The following is a 21,755-nucleotide window of genomic DNA, read 5'->3' on the forward strand; positions in this document are numbered from 1 at the left end:
TAAGTTTAGGTATTGTTAATGGCTTGTTTCTTATGAAGACTGATAATAAGCTTCTGTTGCAGTGAAAATAAGGGTATAGCTCCTCTAAACATTTCAAAGGAAAGCAGAGGTAATGTGACAGTAAAATAGCTCATAATGTTTCAAATTATCAAGGGCAAGCCCAGCAGAGGGCCACCAAGATGGTCAGGGGACTGGAGCACATGACATGCAACGAGAGGCTGAGAGCTGGGTTTGTTCAGCCTTCAGAAGAGAAGGTGCCAGGAGACGTTATTTCTGTCTGCAACTACCTGACCAGAGGATACAGAGAAAACAGAGCCAGACTCTTCTCGGAGGTGCACAGTGATAGGATGGGAGGCAACGGACACATGTTGGAACATGGGAAATTCTGATTAGATATTAGGAGTTTGTTTGTTTGTTTGTTTGTTTGTTTTAACCATGAGGGTGTTCAAATACTGGAACAGGAGCCCAGAGAAGCTCCTTTGATCTTCTGAACCCCACCGCCACACACACACTCACTCTCTCTCTCTCTCACACTCTACTATAATACCTGCATCTAACAATTAAGATGAAACTACATAGAGAGTGTAGTAGAGGGGGTTTTGTTTGTTTTTAAACTTGAGAAGAATAGGTGATGGCAAATCTTAATCTGCCCAGGCCTTACATGCTCCCTAAAACAGAGTTCTTGAACAGAAAAGACATAAGAATAGATAGCTTCAAGTTGAATAAGAAAACTTTGGTTAAGGGTCCTTTATAGAAGTTATCCACACTAAACCCATCATAAAGAACATTATTTTGAATAAATTATAGGGACCTAGAACTCCCTATTGGGTGCCCACATAAGTGAAGTTCAGTGGAGCTTTTAGAATTTCTACTATACTCAAATCTCATGATTTATGTACAGAACGTGCTCTTCCTGCCATGCAAGAAGGTTTCTGGGATTGTCACTTCCATCTAACCTTTTCCAGAAGTTAAGGAGTTCAGGATTTTTGATTCCTTGAGCACACAGCAGGAGAGTTCCCTGTTGAACATGCTCAATGAAGGCTTTCCTCCGGTCAAAAGTTGCATCAAGTAACTGTCTTGTACAGAAGTATAGCACTTGGCCAATGCATTTACCTGGCCAAGAGCTATATTTCTGTTCCTTTCAAGGGTGCTTCAGAGGAGTCCTAGAGTAACAGGGCTGCAATAAAGAATATCACCAGAAAACCAAATCAAAAAGTTGTCAGTATCCACCTATAGTATATAAACAGAGCATGATCCCAACATCAATTTGAACACCACAGGTCTAGTCACCTAGGCTATGTATTTGGACATACCTCCAAACAGCTTTTACAACTCAGAAAGTTAAGTGAAAATTTTAAACCAGCTTTTATGAATGTAACAGTCATTCTTGGAAGAAAAGAGCACCCTGTTAGGTTATGTGATAAAAAAAGCTCGTCTCCAGAGGAACAATGGCAGGTGGGGGAACCTGAAGAATAATCTGCCCAGGCCTATCACAGGAGAGCCATCAGCCCATCAAAGGCTCATCTCCACACACACAGGAGGGAGCACAGAGGCACAATGGCAGGCAGGGGAACCCCAATAACACAGTCAGAGTAAGGGACACCCTGCCCCGGCTCCTCCCAGGACTGTCCCAGGAGAGCCTCAGCCCCATTGTCATTGTCCAGGGGTGACACCCATCAAGACGGTGTCAAGATGGTGACGGTTGGACTCGATGATCTTAAGGGTCTTTTCCAACCTAAATGATTCTATGATTCTAAGATGAGTCAATGGGAGAGGCTCTCTGGATCACCTCACAGACCGGGGGGGGGGGGTACTGCCTAGGGAATATGGGACACATTATGGGATGCAGGGGAAGAGCATTTTGGGATCACACAAGACTTATTATGGGATGCTTAGGGGAGGAAGCAAAGGCAGGGGAAGGGAGGGACCTAGGTGGTTTGGGGAAAAACAAGCACAGGAAAACAGAGGGATAAAAGGGGCCGGTCACAGGTAAACAGATGGCCGGTCAGTATGCTTGTCTGGCCATACCCTGCACCTGATCAGCACAGTCTGTCCTGCCTTCTCATTAAAAGCCATTTTAACTCTTTTCCTGGATGAGGGAACTCTCTATTCTGTGTGTATATGTGTGCATGGAGGACGAAATGCTAGCAACTAGAGTCAGACCACGGGTCATAGGGCCCATGTGTCTGGGGTGCCAGCAACTGGAGCGAGTGAGGGCACGCATGTTGGTGCGTGACCACCTAACTAGCTGGTGAGTGGGTTAAGTGGCTTGGGAGCCAGGTATGCATGTGTGCCCCTGGGGATGAGACAACCGGAAGAGTTGGCTACTGGAGGGACCAGGGTGTTCAGGCCAACTGCTGGAGAGACCGTAGGGTCTGGGGGTTGACTAAGAGACCCCTTTATACACGTGTCTGTGCGTGAGGCAACTGGGGAGAGCGAGGATGCAGCTACTGGATGGACTGAGTGTCTATGCCCAGTTATTGGAGGGATCCACAGCACATGTATCTGTGTTGGTGTGCGTTAAGGGAGGTCTGTACCAGCAGCTGGAGTAGGGCTACGGGCCTCAGGGGCTCATAGTCCAGGTACCAGCAGCTGGGGAGACCAGGGATCCAGGGGCCAGCTACTGCGTAGACTGAGTGTCTAAGCCCAGCTACTGGAGGGATCCACATGGCATATATGTATATATTTCCTATTAACAGACCTTCATCCTGATCAGAGAGGGGAACAGGATGAGGCCATTGGTGTTGGTTGGGTTTGTGTGAATGCTGAGTGTTTCTCCCTGTGTTGATCTGTGTGACCAGCCGTGTGTGCATGTATGTATGTTGTATATGTGTGAGGCCTACTGGGAATACAGGCTCAGTCTCGCTACTGGTTGGACCTGGGAGTATGGAGCTGTGGCAGCCTCGCCTCCATTGGACTACCAGATTCAGCAACCCCTAACACATACAGGTTTAGGAAATGTCAAAAGCCTTTAGGTAGGCTATATTGGCCCATGACAAGTGTCCACAAGCCAAATGGCTAAACAGTTTTTGCTTATGCTTTCAACACTGAAGGGCAACTGACCTCGGTGCCGGGGAAGGTTATGGAGCAGATCATCTTGAGTGCCATCACATGGCACGGACAGGACAACCAGGTGATCAGGCCCAGTCAGCATGGGTTTATGAAAGACAGGTCCTGCCTGACTAACCTGATCTCCTTCTATGACCAGGTGACCCGCTTAGTGGATGAGGGAAAGGCTGTGGATGTTGTTTACCTGGACTTTAGTAAAGCCTTTGACACCGTTTCCCACAGCATTCCCCTGGAGAAACTGGCTGCTCATGGCTTGGACGGGCGTACTCTTCGCTGGGAAAAAAACTGGCTGGCTGGCCGGGCCCAAAGAGTTGTGGTGAATGGAGTTCAATCCAGTTGGCGGCCAGACACAAGTGGTGTTCCCCAGGGCTCAGTACTGGGGCCAGTTCTGTTCAATATCTTTATCAATGATCTGGACGAGGGGATCGAGTGCTCCCTCAGTAAGTTTGCAGACGACACCAAGTTGGGCGGGAGTGTTGATCTGCTCGAGGGTAGGAAGGCTCTGCAGAGGGACCTGGACAGGCTGGATCGATGGGCTGAGGCCAACTGTATGAGATCCAACAAGGCCAAGTGCCGGGTCCTGCACTTGGGTCAGAACAACCCCATGCGACGCTACAGGCTTGGGGAAGAGTGGCTGGAAAGATGCCTGGCAGAAAAGGACCTGGGGGTGTTTGGTCAACAGCTGGCTGAACATGAGCCGGCAGTGTGCCCAGGTGGCCAAGAAGGCCAACAGCATCCTGGCCTGTATCAGAAATAGCGTGGCCAGCAGGAGTAGGGAAGTGATTGTCCCCCTGTACTCGGCACTGGCGAGGCCGCACCTCGAATACTGTGTTCGGTTTTGGGCCCCTCACTACAAGAAGGACATTGAGGTGCTGGAGCACGTCCAAAGAAGGGCAACGAAGCTGGTGAAGGGTCTAGAGAACAAGTCTGATGAGGAGCGGCTGAGGGAACTGGGGTTGTTTAGTCTGGAGAAAAGGAGGCTCAGGGGAGACCTCATCGCGCTCTACAACTACCTGAAAGGAGGTTGTAACGAGATGGGTGTCGGTCTCTTTTCCCAAGTCATGAGAGGAAATGGCCTCAAGTTGTGCCAGGGGAGGTTTAGATTGGATATTAGGAAAAATTTCTTCACCGAAAGGGTTGTCAAGCATTGGAACAGGCTGCCCAGGGAAGTGGTTGAGTCACCATCCCTGGAGGTATTTAAAAGACGTGTAGACGTGGCGCTTAGGGACATGGTTTTAGCGGTGGACTTGGTAGCATTAGGTTAACGGTTGGACTCGATGATCTTAAGGGTCCTTTCCAACCTAAATGATTCTATGATTCTAAGGCAAAACTGGATGAATCAAGGCTTGGGATACAGTAGCTGAAGGGAACATTTTAGGATTCTAGGAGCTTTAAACATAATTATGAAACATATCTGGAGCACTATATGCAATGTTAAGCTTTAAAACACATTTGTACCAGATCCATTTCCTGAAGTACAGTTATCTCAACTCTCACCAAATTGAAAATTAAATAAAAGGGAATTCAGGGGCTGACTATACGAGGGAAAGTATCATCTTTACGTGAATTGTAGTGGTTAAGACGTGCTCTCTTAATGTGTTCACAGTTCCAGGAGACCAACTATATCCTCAAGCAACGCTACTTATGACAGATGTTCCAACTCACATATAGGCTGCTCTATCAAAAAGCATTTATCTCTAGATCCATTGTGCAGTCAAAAATAGATTCTTGTCCTATTGTTTTCTATTTGGCATTCATGATTGATTCCCCCTAGTTCTCCCATTCTCCTTGCTGCTGGGATTTCTTGCAAAAAACAGATTCTAATAATAACAGAGAATCATAGAATGGTTTGGGTTGGAAGGGACCTTTAAAGATCATCTAGTCCAACCCCCCTCCTGTGGGCAGGGACATCTTTCACTAGATCAGGTTGCTCAAAGCCCCATCCAACCTGACCTTGAACACTTCCAATGATGGGGCATCCACAACTTCTCTGGGCTACCTTTTTTCCAGTGTCTCACCACCCTCATCGTAAAGCATTTCTTCCTTATGTCCAATCCAAATCTACCCTCTTTCAGTTTAAAACTGCTGCCCCTTGTCCTGTCACTACAAGCCCTGGTGAAAAGCCTCTCTCCATCTTTCTCAGAAGCCCCCTTTATATATTGGAAAGGCCGCAATAAGGTCTCCCCGGAGCCTTCTCTTCTCCAGGCTGAACAACCCCAACTCTCTCAGCCTTTCCTCATAGGAGAGGTGTTCCAGCCCTCTGATCATTTTCGTGGCCCTCCTCTGGACCCGCTCCAACAGGTCCATGTCTTTCTTGTGCTGGGGACCCCAGAGCTGAACACAGTACTCCAGATGGGGTCTCACCAGAGCGGAGTAGAGGGGCAGAATCACCTCCCTTGACCTGCTGGCCACACTTCTTCTGATGCAGCCCAGGATACAATTGGCTTTCTGGGCTGCAAGCGCACATTGCCGGCTCATGTCCAGTTTTTCATCCACCAGTACCCCCAAGTCCTCCTCCGCAGGGCTGCTCTCAATCCATTCATCCCCCAGTCTGTATTGATGCTGGGGATTGCCCCGACCCAGGTGCAGGACCTTGCAATTGGCCTTGTTGAACTTCATGAGGTTCGCATGGGCCCACTCCTCAAGCCTGTCACGGTCCCTCTGGATGCCATCCCTTCCCTCAAGCACCACTCAGCTTGGTGTCATCTGCAAACTTGCTGAGGGTGCATGCAATCCCAATGTCTATGTCACTGATGAAGATATTCAACAGTATTGGTCCCAATATGGACCCTTGAGGGACACCACTTGTTACCAGTTTCCATTTGGACATTGAGCCATTGACTGTAGCTCTCTGGATGCAACCATCCAGCCAGTTCCTTATCCATCTAACAGTCCATCCATCAAACCCATATCTCTCCAATTTAGCGACAAGGATGTTGTGGGGGACCGTGTCAAAGGCCTTACAGAAGTCCAGGTATACGACATCCGTAGCTCTTCCCTTGTCCACCGATGCAGTCACTCCATCGTAGAAGGCCACCAGATTAGTCTGGCACGATTTGCCCTTGGTGAAGCCATGAAGCTCTCAACCTGTGTACTGCTGTTTTTCAAAGACAGCTCTGTGCAATCAATCCATTTTTTTACGTAGAGGGCAACACCATCACCCCCCCCCCGCTTTCCTTCCTTGCCTGTCCCTCCTCAACAGTTTATAGCCACCGATTGCAGTGCTCCAGTCGTGTGATTCATCCCACCGCGTTTCAGTGATAGTGACAAGATCATAGGTTTCCAGCTGCACAGTGGCTTCCAGCTCCTCCTGTTTGTTACCCGTGCTGCGTGCATTGGTATAGAGACACTTCAGTTGGACTGTTGACTGTCTCACCTTTTTGGCGGAACCTTTTTGGAAGGTTGGGGGGCATTCCTCACTACTCCAGTAGGTGCGCTCATCCACCCTGTTGCTTGTGAGTACACAAGTGTCATGGCTTTGAACCCCATCCCCCAAGTTCGTTGGTTTAAAGCACGATTCACTAAGTGAGCCAGTCTGCCAGCGAAAATTCTCCTTCCTCTTCTAGATAGGTGGATCCCATCTCTCCCCAATAGGCTGTATTCATCGAAGAACGTCCCGTGATCATAGAAGCCAAAGCCCTGGTGATGACACCAGCCACCAAGCCAGGTGTTGATCTGCATGATGCGTCGACTTCTGCCCACACCCCTATCCCTGACTCGCAAGATAGAGGAGAAGATCACTTGGGCCCCTGTCTGTGGTGGTGCATTCCCCCCCCTTTCTCCTGGGCCACTCTATGAGCTCAGAAACTCCTGATGAACTTTGGCCTTTGTGTAATGAGTTGGGCGGTGAAGCGTCCCTTGACTGTACCCAGAACTCTTGCATGGCTGAAGTGGGGGAACGGCACTGACCGTACCAGAACTCCTGTTACCTAACCCAGGTGGGGGACGAAATTGGGGATAATTCGTCATCCCCTGACACCCCTATCTGAGTCATAACCCAAGTGGAACGGCACCATTGTTGCTGAAACTACCACCTTGGACTGTGGCCAGTATAGAAGTTTACAGATGACTAAAGCCAATCATCTTACAAACCTATAAACAGCGGTCCTAAGTGAGACCCTTTGAGCTCTCCTGGACCGCAGCGGGCTGCGCCCAGAATCTCCCTCTGAGTGGGACGTCTTTCAGAGTTTGCAAACTCTCAAGTTTGCGATATTCGGAGGACCGTCGGGACCTGGGCTGAAACACTCCTCGGCCGAGACACTCCTCGGGGCTCAACCCTTCGCCCGTTGAGAAATGCCAAGACATTTAACGTGAGTATTTCACGAGACTCGAGGGGAATTTTTAACAGGTATACCTTTATAAATTTATCTAGCTTTGGGCCCTTATGTGTGAATTGATCTAGATCTCGTGTGTGTGTGTGTGTTTGTGTGTATTGATTTAGATAACCAGTAATAAGCATAATCTGTAGTAATTGTAGTAAACTTGATTAGCTCGCTTTGTAACTGTTAAATTAGTCAATGATTAAGTGCTGTCAAAATCTTATGATCTACCTTAAAATTGTGAATGAACTTTAAATTGCTGCTAAACACATATAATCCCTTAGGCATAAACCGTTGACCAGGTCTGAGACTAGGGGCAGATCCAGCCGCACCTAGACTCCTCTCTGAGAAGGAGTTTAGAAAGCAAGGGGGTCTACTCTGAACCTCGTGACTCAACGGGAGGGTCTCCTTATCCCTTTTGTATTAGACACAAACCGTTGTCCAAGTCTGAGACTAAGATTGGATCCAGCCGGGTCTTCTCTGAACCTCGTGACTCAACGGGAGGGTCTCCCTTACCCTTTTCGTCCTCGGTCTCTGTATAAATCATTCTAGCTCAATTCTAACTCGATTTTCCTTTGTATGCTTCATCCATGTAGTAAGTGATAGAGTGAACCTTGCCATCGAATTCTGTTAAGTCGCGCTTTTATAAATTTCTATTAAAATCACTTTTTTTTGCTGACACCTTTGCCGGTGATTCTTTAAGCGGCCTCAAAACCACTCATTTGCGACACTGTCCCCTTCACTTGTGCCCCCAGGGCTCTGAAGTCCTGCTTGATCTTGCCCAGGCTATGCTTTACTGTGTCATTGGTGCCCACATGGAAAAGAAGTAGGGGATAGTAGTCTGCGCTTTTAACCAGTTGTGGCAGTCTCTCTGTGACATCCCGGATCTTGGCAAGCAGCAAACTTCCCTTGACTGTATATCAGGCCGACAGATGGGTGCCTCGGTGCCTCTCAGCAGGGAGTCGCCCACTACTAGCACTCGCCGCTTCCTTTGCGGCTTTTAGTGTGTGCAACTGGTGCGGTTTCTCCCTGTGAGTCTTGCTCATTGGCTTCATCCACTGCCAAGACTTCGTATCTGCTGCTGGTTGGTACATACGAGGAAATGGGGGGGGAAATGATATTCTGCTGCCACGAGTTACCAGAGACCATTGGTGAAACACTGGAACAGGTTGCCCAGAGAAACTGTAGATGCCCCATCCCTGGAAGTGTTCAAGGTCAGGTTGGACGGGGCTCTGAGCAACCTGATCTAGTTGAAGATGTCCCTCCTCATTGCAGGGGGGTTGGACTAGATGACCTTTAAAGGTCCCTTCCAACCCAAACCATTCTATGATTCTATGGCGCCTCCTTCTCCAAGGTGCTCTCTGTTTGCTGTTGACGCTCTTTGTCTGGTAGTCCTTGGAGGTCAGTGCCACAGAGCCCTAATATTTCTTCTTGCAACACCTCAAATAGTACTCTCTCTCTTGTTCCCCCTCCCTAATACAGCATAGCCTGCTGACTTCCTTCTGCAGCTCCTCCACCCGCTGCCTGAGTGACTCCACCAGAGCACACCTTGCACAGGTGGAGCTTGCACCCTCCTCCACCCAGGAGTGTGGGGTACAGACTTTACAGCCCTCCACCTGGACAGCAGTTTCCCTGATAGGAAGCTCTGTCTGGGTGGCTGCCTCCACTCATCCCAGGCTAGCCTGGCTAGATAGACGGGCTCCCAGCTGCTGCAGAGCACAATCCTCACCTAGTCTCTGCCACCATGCTTCCAACGATCTCAAAGTACTGCCTAATAAACCCTTCTAATCCCCTGGAGACCTCAAACTGCTGGGTAGGCTTGCACAGCCAGCAGCTAGCTGGGGTGACCATCGGGGCTGCAGCCTAAGCCTGCGGGTGAGCAGAGCAGGCAGCAGCCCGACAACTGGTAGAGTGCGCCGCCCTTCTCGTGCGAACTGCCGCGCCGCTCCCCTCAGGGGCTGCTCCCTGTTTGCACGCCCTAGTCGCTGGCGCTCCCTAGGGGCCGGTTATATGCGGCTTCCCGCGGTTTGAACTGGCCGCGGGGACCGCGGCACCGCCCAACTCTCGCCCGCCCCTCTCGCGAGACCTGTCGCCTGCCAGCCGGTCCCTCCACACACACAACCCAAGGGTGCCGGGGGCCCAGAAACCCCCTCAAACACCCCCCGGGGACCTCACAAGCCTCGCACTCTTCTCAGCATGCGACAACAACCGCTGCTGCCACTGCTAGCATCGGCTTCCCGTGTTTTGAACTGGCCGCGGGAACCGCCGGCATCCACATCTTTAACATCCATCAGTCTCTTACAAATATTAATTACAGCAAAGGTTTAGCTTCCTGAGGTGAAACAAACTTGATCTTGCTGGATGAGAAATACTTCAGGTTGCTTGTCGTCGGTGTTTTTCACCATTTACATACAGAGACAAAGTCCTCAATGAAAGCAGAGCCCGAATAGAAAGGGACTGACATTTTAAAACCGTGCACTTATATTGCTTGGCACTAGAAACACTTCTAACAAAACTCTGCGCAAATTGAAGTCCTGCCATCAATTACATGTTCTCAAAGATTCGGGGTTAACTTTTTATTTCTTAAAAGCTTAGACTTCTTGGGTTGATGTTGAGAAGACTAGATAGATCAGGATGACAGGTCATTCCCTTATTTGAAGGGGGATAATTCTCTTTCTGTTGTGCCAGCAACTGGACCAAGTGGGGGTCTAAGTGCAACAGGAGTGAGGAACACGGGTCAGAGGGCCCGTGTGTCTTTTTACACTCCGGCTGATATAATTCTCATGGAGAGCAGGATCTGGCTTGTATCTTTCCAACTCTTGCCATTACTCTTACCCTTTTTCTTAATTATCTGTAGTTTTAACATTTGGGACAATTATATTAGTTGGTAATGTTTTATCTTTTTAGTGGACTTAATTCATAATAACAACTTCTTATATTTGTAATTGTACTGGTTTTGGTTGGGATAGAGTAAAATTTCTTCATAGTAGCCTGTATGGGGCTGTGTTTTGGATTTGTGCTGGAAACACTGTTGATAACACAGGGATGTTTTAGTTATTGCTGAGCAGTGCTTACACAGAGTCAAGGCCTTTTCTGCTCCTCACCCCACCCCACCAGCGAGTAGGCTGGGGGTGCACAAGAAGTCGGGAGGGGACACAGCCGGGACAGCTGACCCCAACTGACCAAAGGGATATTCCACACCATATGACGTCATGCTCAGCAATAAAAGCTGGGGGAAGAAGGAGGAAGGGGGGGACGTTCGGAGTTATGGGGTTTGTCTTCCCAAGTAACCGTTACGCATGATGGAGCCCTGCTTTCCTGGAGAAGGCTGAACATCTGCCTGCCGATGGGAAATAGTGAATGAGTTCCTTATTTTGCTTTGCTTACGTGCGTGGCTTTTGCTTTACCTATTAAACTGTCTTTATCTCAACCCACAAGTTTTCTTATTTTTACCCTTCCAATTCTCTCCCCCATCCCACCGGGGGGGAGTCTGCGAGCGGCTGCGTGGTGCTTAGTTGCCGGCTGGGGTTAAACCACGACAGTAATGCTTAAGGATTCTTATTAGAATGTTGTGGGGGACTGTATCAAAGGCCTTACAGAAGTCCAGGTAGATGACACCCGTAGCTCTTCCCTTGTCCACCGAAGCAGTCACTCCATCGTAGAAGGCCACCAGATTAGTCTGGCACGATTTGCCCTTGGTGAAGCCATGTTGGCTGTCCCTAATCACCTCCCTGTCTTCCATTTGTTTCGACATGTCTTCCAGGAGGATCTGCTCCATGATCTTACCGGGCATGGAGGTGAGGCTGACTGGTCAGTAGTTCCCAGGGTCCTCCTTTTTACCCTTTTTAAAAATGGGCGTGATGTTCCCCTTTTCTCTAGTCACTCGGGACTTCGCCTGACTGCCACGACTTTTCAAATATGATGGGGAGTGGCTTGGCAACTACATGAGCCAGTTCCCTCAGGACCCTGGGATGCATCTCATTGCGTCCCATGGACTTGTGTACGTTCAGGTTCCTCAGGTGGTCTCGAACCTGATCTTCTCCTACGATGGGTGGGACTTCATTCCCCCAGTGCCTGCCTTGAGATTCAGGGGCTCGAGAGATGTGGGAAGAGCCAGGGAAAACTGAGGCAAAAAAATTGTTGAGTACCTCTGCCTTCTCCATGTCAGCTGTCACCAGATCCCCTGTCCTATTTATCAGGGGGGGTACAATTTCTTTTGTCTTCCTTTTCTGGCCAACATACCTGTAGAAGCCCAAGTCCTTCTTGTTTTTCTTCACATCCCTTGCCAAATTCAGCTCCAGCTGTGCCATAGCTTTCCTGATCCCATCCCTACACATCTGGGCAGCATCTCTATATTCTTCCCAGGATGCGTGCCCCTGCTTCTGCTGCATTTCCCTCTTGTGTTTCAGTTTGACCAGGAGGTCCTTGCTCAGCCATGCTGGTCTCCTGCCTTCCTTGCCTGATTTCTTACATGTGGGAATCGAAAGCTCTTGTGCTCTAAGAATAATGTCCTTGAAGAGCTGCCAGCTCTGTTCAGCTCCTTTGTCCCTGAGGGCAGTTTCCCAGGGGGTCCCATCCACTAATTCCTTAAACAACTGAAAGTTTGCTCTCCTAAAATTCAGTGTCTTGACTTCACTCTTCGCCTGGCCCATATCCCTCAAGACTGTGAATTCCACCAGGGCCCCCAATACTTGCTACTTTGTTCTCGAGCTTTAACTATATAAATAATTATGTATACACATAGACACACATATATATCAACTTGCTGATGGTAGTGTTCCTCTCCTTAAAGCAAGCTGTCTATAAAAGGGTAGCCAATTTTGAACCTATTTTAAAGAAGTGGTAGAGATGATGTTGAAAATTATAGATCAGTGATGAAATAATCACTGTTTAAGTTACCTTGCAATAATTTTAAACAAATTACCTCCTTAGGTCCTTAGAGTCTCTGAATATGTTACACACCTGTACGCTAGGTTTGGATAGCAGAATGCATTAGCTAATAATATATTCCAATTGCATCTGTTCACAGAATCACAGAATCATTTAGGTTGTAAGGGACTTCTTGAGATTACCTAGTCCAACCTCCTTGATCAAGCAGGGTCAGCTAGAACAGGTTGCCCAGGACCGTGTCCAGTCAGGTTTTGAATATCTCCAAGGATGGAGACTCCACCACCTCTCTGGGCAACCTTTTCCAGTGTTCAACCAGTTTTAGCTTCTAACTAAATGATTTGTTAACTCAGTTTAAGATTTATTTTAATCTGCAAGCTAATCTCGACTCTCTCAGTCCCACTGACATAAAGCTGGTCATGAAAGGAAACTGATTGAAGATACAGGCCTGTATAAGCAATAAAATTAAAGTGATAGATGCAAGATAAGGCCCCTGCTTTCAAAACTTGCACATACCTTGTACAATCCAATGCCAGGATCTATAAGAAACAAGTGAGCTGATGTAGATGGCTGATTCGGTGATCTGCTACTTGCTGCTCTTTTGACTTTGTTTTTACAGTTGGAAACAGCACAGGGATTGACCTCTCCACCCTGATTTGTCACAGAAGTAGTAGGAGCTTCAGATTCAGAGCGTATCAAAAGTTGAACTATGTCATTTAGTCCAACATCGTAGTCAAATAAAGTGTGTCCATCTTCCAGCTGTCAAGAAAAAAACAGTATATTGGTAAAGTTCCACCTTGATATTAATATGTAGCCCTCCTCTTAGAGGATAATTTAAAAAAACAGATATTTGCTTCAAAGTTGAAGAGACACAAGACATGTATTTTGGGTAAATCTATAAAATCATGTATCTTGAGTGAACTCAACAGCAACTCATCAAGCACAGTGGACTCATGATTTCAGCCCAACAACATCTCTTAAATACAGGCATCTTTACGGACTCAAGATGTTTTAATCATGGGACTGGAATTTAAAGTACCACAGGTATTTTCTACTCAGATCAGAGGTAGGAACTGCATTGCCTCTTATACCATTATGGAATAACTATGGGTAAACATGATTTTAAAATTATATTTAATAATGATTTTATTGTATATGATAGAGTTAAGTAATTACATAACTTGTTCTTTCTTGATCTTATCTAAAAAGAACTATTTGTTACTTCTCCTGGAAGACATGTCGAAACATATGGAAGACAGGGAGGTGATTAGGGACAGCCAACATGGCTTCACCAAGAGCAAATCGTGCCAGACTACTCTAGTGGCCTTCTGCGATGGAGTGACTGCTTCGGTGGACAAGGAAAGAGCTACGGGTGTCATCTACCTGGACTTCTGTAAGGCCTTTGATACAGTCCCCCACAACATTCTAATAAGAATCCTTAAGCATTACTGTCGTGGTTTAACCCCAGCCGGCAACTAAGCACCACGCAGCCGCTCGCAGACTCCCCCCCGGTGGGATGGGGGAGAGAATTGGAAGGGTAAAAATAAGAAAACTTGTGGGTTGAGATAAAGACAGTTTAATAGGTAAAGCAAAAGCCACGCACGTAAGCAAAGCAAAATAAGGAACTCATTCACTATTTCCCATCGGCAGGCAGATGTTCAGCCTTCTCCAGGAAAGCAGGGCTCCATCATGCGTAACGGTTACTTGGGAAGACAAACCCCATAACTCCGAACGTCCCCCCCTTCCTCCTTCTTCCCCCAGCTTTTATTGCTGAGCATGACGTCATATGGTGTGGAATATCCCTTTGGTCAGTTGGGGTCAGCTGTCCCGGCTGTGTCCCCTCCCGACTTCTTGTGCACCCCCAGCCTACTCGCTGGTGGGGTGGGGTGAGGAGCAGAAAAGGCCTTGACTCTGTGTAAGCACTGCTCAGCAATAACTAAAACATCCCTGTGTTATCAACAGTGTTTCCAGCACAAATCCAAAACACAGCCCCATACAGGCTACTATGAAGAAATTTTACTCTATCCCAACCAAAACCAGTACAATTACAAATATAAGAAGTTGTTATTATGAATTAAGTCCACTAAAAAGATAAAACATTACCAACTAATATAATTGTCCCAAATGTTAAAACTACAGATAATTAAGAAAAAGGGTAAGAGTAATGGCAAGAGTTGGAAAGATACAAGCCAGATCCTGCTCTCCATGAGAATTATATCAGCCGGAGTGTAAAAAGACACACGGGCCCTCTGACCCGTGTTCCTCACTCCTGTTGCACTTAGACCCCCACTTGGTCCAGTTGCTGGCACAACAGAAAGAGAATTATCCCCCTTCAAATAAGGGAATGACCTGTCATCCTGATCTATCTAGTCTTCTCAACATCAACCCAAGAAGTCTAAGCTTTTAAGAAATAAAAAGTTAACCCCGAATCTTTGAGAACATGTAATTGATGGCAGGACTTCAATTTGCGCAGAGTTTTGTTAGAAGTGTTTCTAGTGCCAAGCAATATAAGTGCACGGTTTTAAAATGTCAGTCCCTTTCTATTCGGGCTCTGCTTTCATTGAGGACTTTGTCTCTGTATGTAAATGGTGAAAAACACCGACGACAAGCAACCTGAAGTATTTCTCATCCAGCAAGATCAAGTTTGTTTCACCTCAGGAAGCTAAACCTTTGCTGTAATTAATATTTGTAAGAGACTGATGGATGTTAAAGATGTGGATGCCGGCGGTTCCCGCGGCCAGTTCAAAACACGGGAAGCCGATGCTAGCAGTGGCAGCAGCGGTTGTTGTCGCATGCTGAGAAGAGTGCGAGGCTTGTGAGGTCCCCGGGGGGTGTTTGAGGGGGTTTCTGGGCCCCCGGCACCCTTGGGTTGTGTGTGTGGAGGGACCGGCTGGCAGGCGACAGGTCTCGCGAGAGGGGCGGGCGAGAGTTGGGCGGTGCCGCGGTCCCCGCGGCCAGTTCAAACCGCGGGAAGCCGCATATAACCGGCCCCTAGGGAGCGCCAGCGACTAGGGCGTGCAAACAGGGAGCAGCCCCTGAGGGGAGCGGCGCGGCAGTTCGCACGAGAAGGGCGGCGCACTCTACCAGTTGTCGGGCTGCTGCCTGCTCTGCTCACCCGCAGGCTTAGGCTGCAGCCCCGATGGTCACCCCAGCTAGCTGCTGGCTGTGCAAGCCTACCCAGCAGTTTGAGGTCTCCAGGGGATTAGAAGGGTTTATTAGGCAGTACTTTGAGATCGTTGGAAGCATGGTGGCAGAGACTAGGTGAGGATTGTGCTCTGCAGCAGCTGGGAGCCCGTCTATCTAGCCAGGCTAGCCTGGGATGAGTGGAGGCAGCCACCCAGACAGAGCTTCCTATCAGGGAAACTGCTGTCCAGGTGGAGGGCTGTAAAGTCTGTACCCCACACTCCTGGGTGGAGGAGGGTGCAAGCTCCACCTGTGCAAGGTGTGCTCTGGTGGAGTCACTCAGGCAGCGGGTGGAGGAGCTGCAGAAGGAAGTCAGCAGGCTATGCTGTATTAGGGAGGGGGAACAAGAGAGAGAGTACTATTTGAGGTGTTGCAAGAAGAAATATTAGGGCTCTGTGGCACTGACCTCCAAGGACTACCAGACAAAGAGCGTCAACAGCAAACAGAGAGCACCTTGGAGAAGGAGGCGCCATAGAATCATAGAATGGTTTGGGTTGGAAGGGACCTTTAAAGGTCATCTAGTCCAACCCCCCTGCAATGAGGAGGGACATCTTCAACTAGATCAGGTTGCTCAGAGCCCCGTCCAACCTGACCTTGAACACTTCCAGGGATGGGGCATCTACAGTTTCTCTGGGCGACCTGTTCCAGTGTTTCACCAATGGTCTCTGGTAACTCGTGGCAGCAGGATATCATTTCCCCCCCCATTTCCTCGTATGTACCAACCAGCAGCAGATACGAAGTCTTGGCAGTGGATGAAGCCAATGAGCAAGACTCACAGGGAGAAACCGCACCAGTTGCACACACTAAAAGCCGCAAAGGAAGCGGCGAGTGCTAGTAGTGGGCGACTCCCTGCTGAGAGGCACCGAGGCACCCATCTGTCGGCCTGATATACAGTCAAGGGAAGTTTGCTGCTTGCCAAGATCCGGGATGTCACAGAGAGACTGCCACAACTGGTTAAAAGCGCAGACTACTATCCCCTACTTCTTTTCCATGTGGGCACCAATGACACAGTAAAGCATAGCCTGGGCAAGATCAAGCAGGACTTCAGAGCCCTGGGGGCACAAGTGAAGGGGACAGTGTCGCAAATGAGTGGTTTTGAGGCCGCTTAAAGAATCACCGGCAAAGGTGTCAGCAAAAAAAAGTGATTTTAATAGAAATTTATAAAAGCGCGACTTAACAGAATTCGATGGCAAGGTTCACTCTATCACTTACTACATGGATGAAGCATACAAAGGAAAATCGAGTTAGAATTGAGCTAGAATGATTTATACAGAGACCGAGGACGAAAAGGGTAAGGGAGACCCTCCCGTTGAGTCACGAGGTTCAGAGAAGACCCGGCTGGATCCAATCTTAGTCTCAGACTTGGACAACGGTTTGTGTCTAATACAAAAGGGATAAGGAGACCCTCCCGTTGAGTCACGAGGTTCAGAGTAGACCCCCTTGCTTTCTAAACTCCTTCTCAGAGAGGAGTCTAGGTGCGGCTGGATCTGCCCCTAGTCTCAGACCTGGTCAACGGTTTATGCCTAAGGGATTATATGTGTTTAGCAGCAATTTAAAGTTCATTCACAATTTTAAGGTAGATCATAAGATTTTGACAGCACTTAATCATTGACTAATTTAACAGTTACAAAGCGAGCTAATCAAGTTTACTACAATTACTACAGATTATGCTTATTACTGGTTATCTAAATCAATACACACAAACACACACACACACATGAGATCTAGATCAATTCACACATAAGGGCCCAAAGCTAGATAAATTTATAAAGGTATACCTGTTAAAAATTCCCCTCGAGTCTCGTGAAATACTCACGTTAAATGTCTTGGCATTTCTCAACGGGCGAAGGGTTGAGCCCCGAGGAGTGTCTCGGCCGAGGAGTGTTTCAGCCCAGGTCCCGACGGTCCTCCGAATATCGCAAACTTGAGAGTTTGCAAACTCTGAAAGACGTCCCACTCAGAGGGAGATTCTGGGCGCAGCCCGCTGCGGTCCAGGAGAGCTCAAAGGGTCTCACTTAGGACCGCTGTTTATAGGTTTGTAAGATGATTGGCTTTAGTCATCTGTAAACTTCTATACTGGCCACAGTCCAAGGTGGTAGTTTCAGCAACAATGGTGCCGTTCCACTTGGGTTATGACTCAGATAGGGGTGTCAGGGGATGACGAATTATCCCCAATTTCGTCCCCCACCTGGGTTAGGTAACAGGAGTTCTGGTACGGTCAGTGCCGTTCCCCCACTTCAGCCATGCAAGAGTTCTGGGTACAGTCAAGGGACGCTTCACCGCCCAACTCATTACACAAAGGCCAAAGTTCATCAGGAGTTTCTGAGCTCATAGAGTGGCCCAGGAGAAAGGGGGGGGAATGCACCACCACAGACAGGGGCCCAAGTGATCTTCTCCTCTATCTTGCGAGTCAGGGATAGGGGTGTGGGCAGAAGTCGACGCATCATGCAGATCAACACCTGGCTTGGTGGCTGGTGTCATCACCAGGGCTTTGGCTTCTATGATCACGGGACGTTCTTCGATGAATACAGCCTATTGGGGAGAGATGGGATCCACCTATCTAGAAGAGGAAGGAGAATTTTCGCTGGCAGACTGGCTGACTTAGTGAATCGTGCTTTAAACCAACGAACTTGGGGGATGGGGTTCAAAGCCATGACACTTGTGTACTCACAAGCAACAGGGTGGATGAGCGCACCTACTGGAGTAGTGAGGAATGCCCCCCAACCTTCCAAAAAGGTTCCGCCAAAAAGGTGAGACAGTCAACAGTCCAACTGAAGTGTCTCTATACCAATGCACGCAGCACGGGTAACAAACAGGAGGAGCTGGAAGCCACTGTGCAGCTGGAAACCTATGATCTTGTCACTATCACTGAAACGCGGTGGGATGAATCACACGACTGGAGCACTGCAATCGGTGGCTATAAACTGTTGAGGAGGGACAGGCAAGGAAGGAAAGCGGGGGGGGGGTGATGGTGTTGCCCTCTACGTAAAAAAATGGATTGATTGCACAGAGCTGTCTTTGAAAAACAGCAGTACACAGGTTGAGAGCTTCATGGCTTCACCAAGGGCAAATCGTGCCAGACTAATCTGGTGGCCTTCTACGATGGAGTGACTGCATCGGTGGACAAGGGAAGAGCTACGGATGTCGTATACCTGGACTTCTGTAAGGCCTTTGACACGGTCCCCCACAACATCCTTGTCGCTAAATTGGAGAGATATGGGTTTGATGGATGGACTGTTAGATGGATAAGGAACTGGCTGGATGGTTGCATCCAGAGAGCTACAGTCAATGGCTCAATGTCCAAATGGAAACTGGTAACAAGTGGTGTCCCTCAAGGGTCCATATTGGGACCAATACTGTTGAATATCTTCATCAGTGACATAGACATTGGGATTGCATGCACCCTCAGCAAGTTTGCAGATGACACCAAGCTGAGTGGTGCTTGAGGGAAGGGATGGCATCCAGAGGGACCGTGACAGGCTTGAGGAGTGGGCCCATGCGAACCTCATGAAGTTCAACAAGGCCAATTGCAAGGTCCTGCACCTGGGTCGGGGCAATCCCCAGCATCAATACAGACTGGGGGATGAATGGATTGAGAGCAGCCCTGCGGAGGAGGACTTGGGGGTACTGGTGGATGAAAAACTGGACATGAGCCGGCAATGTGCGCTTGCAGCCCAGAAAGCCAATTGTATCCTGGGCTGCATCAGAAGAAGTGTGGCCAGCAGGTCAAGGGAGGTGATTCTGCCCCTCTACTCCGCTCTGGTGAGACCCCATCTGGAGTACTGTGTTCAGCTCTGGGGTCCCCAGCACAAGAAAGACATGGACCTGTTGGAGCGGGTCCAGAGGAGGGCCACGAAAATGATCAGAGGGCTGGAACACCTCTCCTATGAGGAAAGGCTGAGAGAGTTGGGGTTGTTCAGCCTGGAGAAGAGAAGGCTCCGGGGAGACCTTATTGCGGCCTTTCCAATATATAAAGGGGGCTTCTGAGAAAGATGGAGAGAGGCTTTTCACCAGGGCTTGTAGTGACAGGACAAGGGGCAGCAGTTTTAAACTGAAAGAGGGTAGATTTGGATTGGACATAAGGAAGAAATGCTTTACGATGAGGGTGGTGAGACACTGGAAAAAAGGTAGCCCAGAGAAGTTGTGGATGCCCCATCATTGGAAGTGTTCAAGGTCAGGTTGGATGGGGCTTTGAGCAACCTGATCTAGTGAAAGATGTCCCTGCCCACAGGAGGGGGGTTGGACTAGATGATCTTTAAAGGTCCCTTCCAACCCAAACCATTCTATGATTCTCTGTTATTATTAGAATCTGTTTTTTGCAAGAAATCCCAGCAGCAAGGAGAATGGGAGAACTAGGGGGAATCAATCATGAATGCCAAATAGAAAACAATAGGACAAGAATCTATTTTTGACTGCACAATGGATCTAGAGATAAATGCTTTTTGATAGAGCAGCCTATATGTGAGTTGGAACATCTGTCATAAGTAGCGTTGCTTGAGGATATAGTTGGTCTCCTGGAACTGTGAACACATTAAGAGAGCACGTCTTAACCACTACAATTCACGTAAAGATGATACTTTCCCTCGTATAGTCAGCCCCTGAATTCCCTTTTATTTAATTTTCAATTTGGTGAGAGTTGAGATAACTGTACTTCAGGAAATGGATCTGGTACAAATGTGTTTTAAAGCTTAACATTGCATATAGTGCTCCAGATATGTTTCATAATTATGTTTAAAGCTCCTAGAATCCTAAAATGTTCCCTTCAGCTACTGTATCCCAAGCCTTGATTCATCCAGTTTTGCCTTAGAATCATAGAATCATTTAGGTTGGAAAGGACCCTTAAGATCATCGAGTCCAACCGTTAACCTAATGCTACCAAGTCCACCGCTAAAACCATGTCCCTAAGCGCCACGTCTACACGTCTTTTAAATACCTCCAGGGATGGTGACTCAACCACTTCCCTGGGCAGCCTGTTCCAATGCTTGACAACCCTTTCGGTGAAGAAATTTTTCCTAATATCCAATCTAAACCTCCCCTGGCACAACTTGAGGCCATTTCCTCTCATGACTTGGGAAAAGAGACCGACACCCATCTCGTTACAACCTCCTTTCAGGTAGTTGTAGAGCGCGATGAGGTCTCCCCTGAGCCTCCTTTTCTCCAGACTAAACAACCCCAGTTCCCTCAGCCGCTCCTCATCAGACTTGTTCTCTAGACCCTTCACCAGCTTCGTTGCCCTTCTTTGGACGTGCTCCAGCACCTCAATGTCCTTCTTGTAGTGAGGGGCCCAAAACCGAACACAGTATTCGAGGTGCGGCCTCGCCAGTGCCGAGTACAGGGGGACAATCACTTCCCTACTCCTGCTGGCCACGCTATTTCTGATACAGGCCAGGATGCTGTTGGCCTTCTTGGCCACCTGGGCACACTGCCGGCTCATGTTCAGCCAGCTGTTGACCAAACACCCCCAGGTCCTTTTCTGCCAGGCATCTTTCCAGCCACTCTTCCCCAAGCCTGTAGCGTCGCATGGGGTTGTTCTGACCCAAGTGCAGGACCCGGCACTTGGCCTTGTTGGATCTCATACAGTTGGCCTCAGCCCATCGATCCAGCCTGTCCAGGTCCCTCTGCAGAGCCTTCCTACCCTCGAGCAGATCAACACTCCCGCCCAACTTGGTGTCGTCTGCAAACTTACTGAGGGAGCACTCGATCCCCTCGTCCAGATCATTGATAAAGATATTGAACAGAACTGGCCCCAGTACTGAGCCCTGGGGAACACCACTTGTGTCTGGCCGCCAACTGGATTGAACTCCATTCACCACAACTCTTTGGGCCCGGCCAGCCAGCCAGTTTTTTTCCCAGCGAAGAGTACGCCCGTCCAAGCCATGAGCAGCCAGTTTCTCCAGGGGAATGCTGTGGGAAACGGTGTCAAAGGCTTTACTAAAGTCCAGGTAAACAACATCCACAGCCTTTCCCTCATCCACTAAGCGGGTCACCTGGTCATAGAAGGAGATCAGGTTAGTCAGGCAGGACCTGTCTTTCATAAACCCATGCTGACTGGGCCTGATCACCTGGTTGTCCTGTCCGTGCCATGTGATGGCACTCAAGATGATCTGCTCCATAACCTTCCCCGGCACCGAGGTCAGTTGCCCTTCAGTGTTGAAAGCATAAGCAAAAACTGTTTAGCCATTTGGCTTGTGGACACTTGTCATGGGCCAATATAGCCTACCTAAAGGCTTTTGACATTTCCTAAACCTGTATGTGTTAGGGGTTGCTGAATCTGGTAGTCCAATGGAGGCGAGGCTG

The 21,755-nt window shown here is 48.5% G+C and overlaps 1 protein-coding gene across 2 annotated transcripts in view; it reads right to left on the reverse strand.

The window, feature by feature from the left end:
- LOC142074880 (E3 ubiquitin-protein ligase UHRF2-like) overlaps nucleotides 1–21,755 on the reverse strand; it is a 157,150-nt gene that overhangs the window by 101,990 nt on the left and 33,405 nt on the right. Inside the window, exon 2 of one of the 2 annotated variants that reach the window (XM_075135814.1) lies at nucleotides 12,792–13,034. The exons of the other annotated variant lie outside the window; for it this stretch is intronic. Within the exon in view, the coding sequence (XP_074991915.1) occupies nucleotides 12,792–13,034 (243 nt within the window). The remainder of the gene's footprint in view (nucleotides 1–12,791; nucleotides 13,035–21,755) is intronic. 2 annotated transcript variants of the gene reach the window in all.

Source organism: Calonectris borealis, chromosome W (genome assembly GCF_964195595.1).
Source record: "Calonectris borealis chromosome W, bCalBor7.hap1.2, whole genome shotgun sequence".
Taxonomy (NCBI): domain Eukaryota; kingdom Metazoa; phylum Chordata; class Aves; order Procellariiformes; family Procellariidae; genus Calonectris; species Calonectris borealis.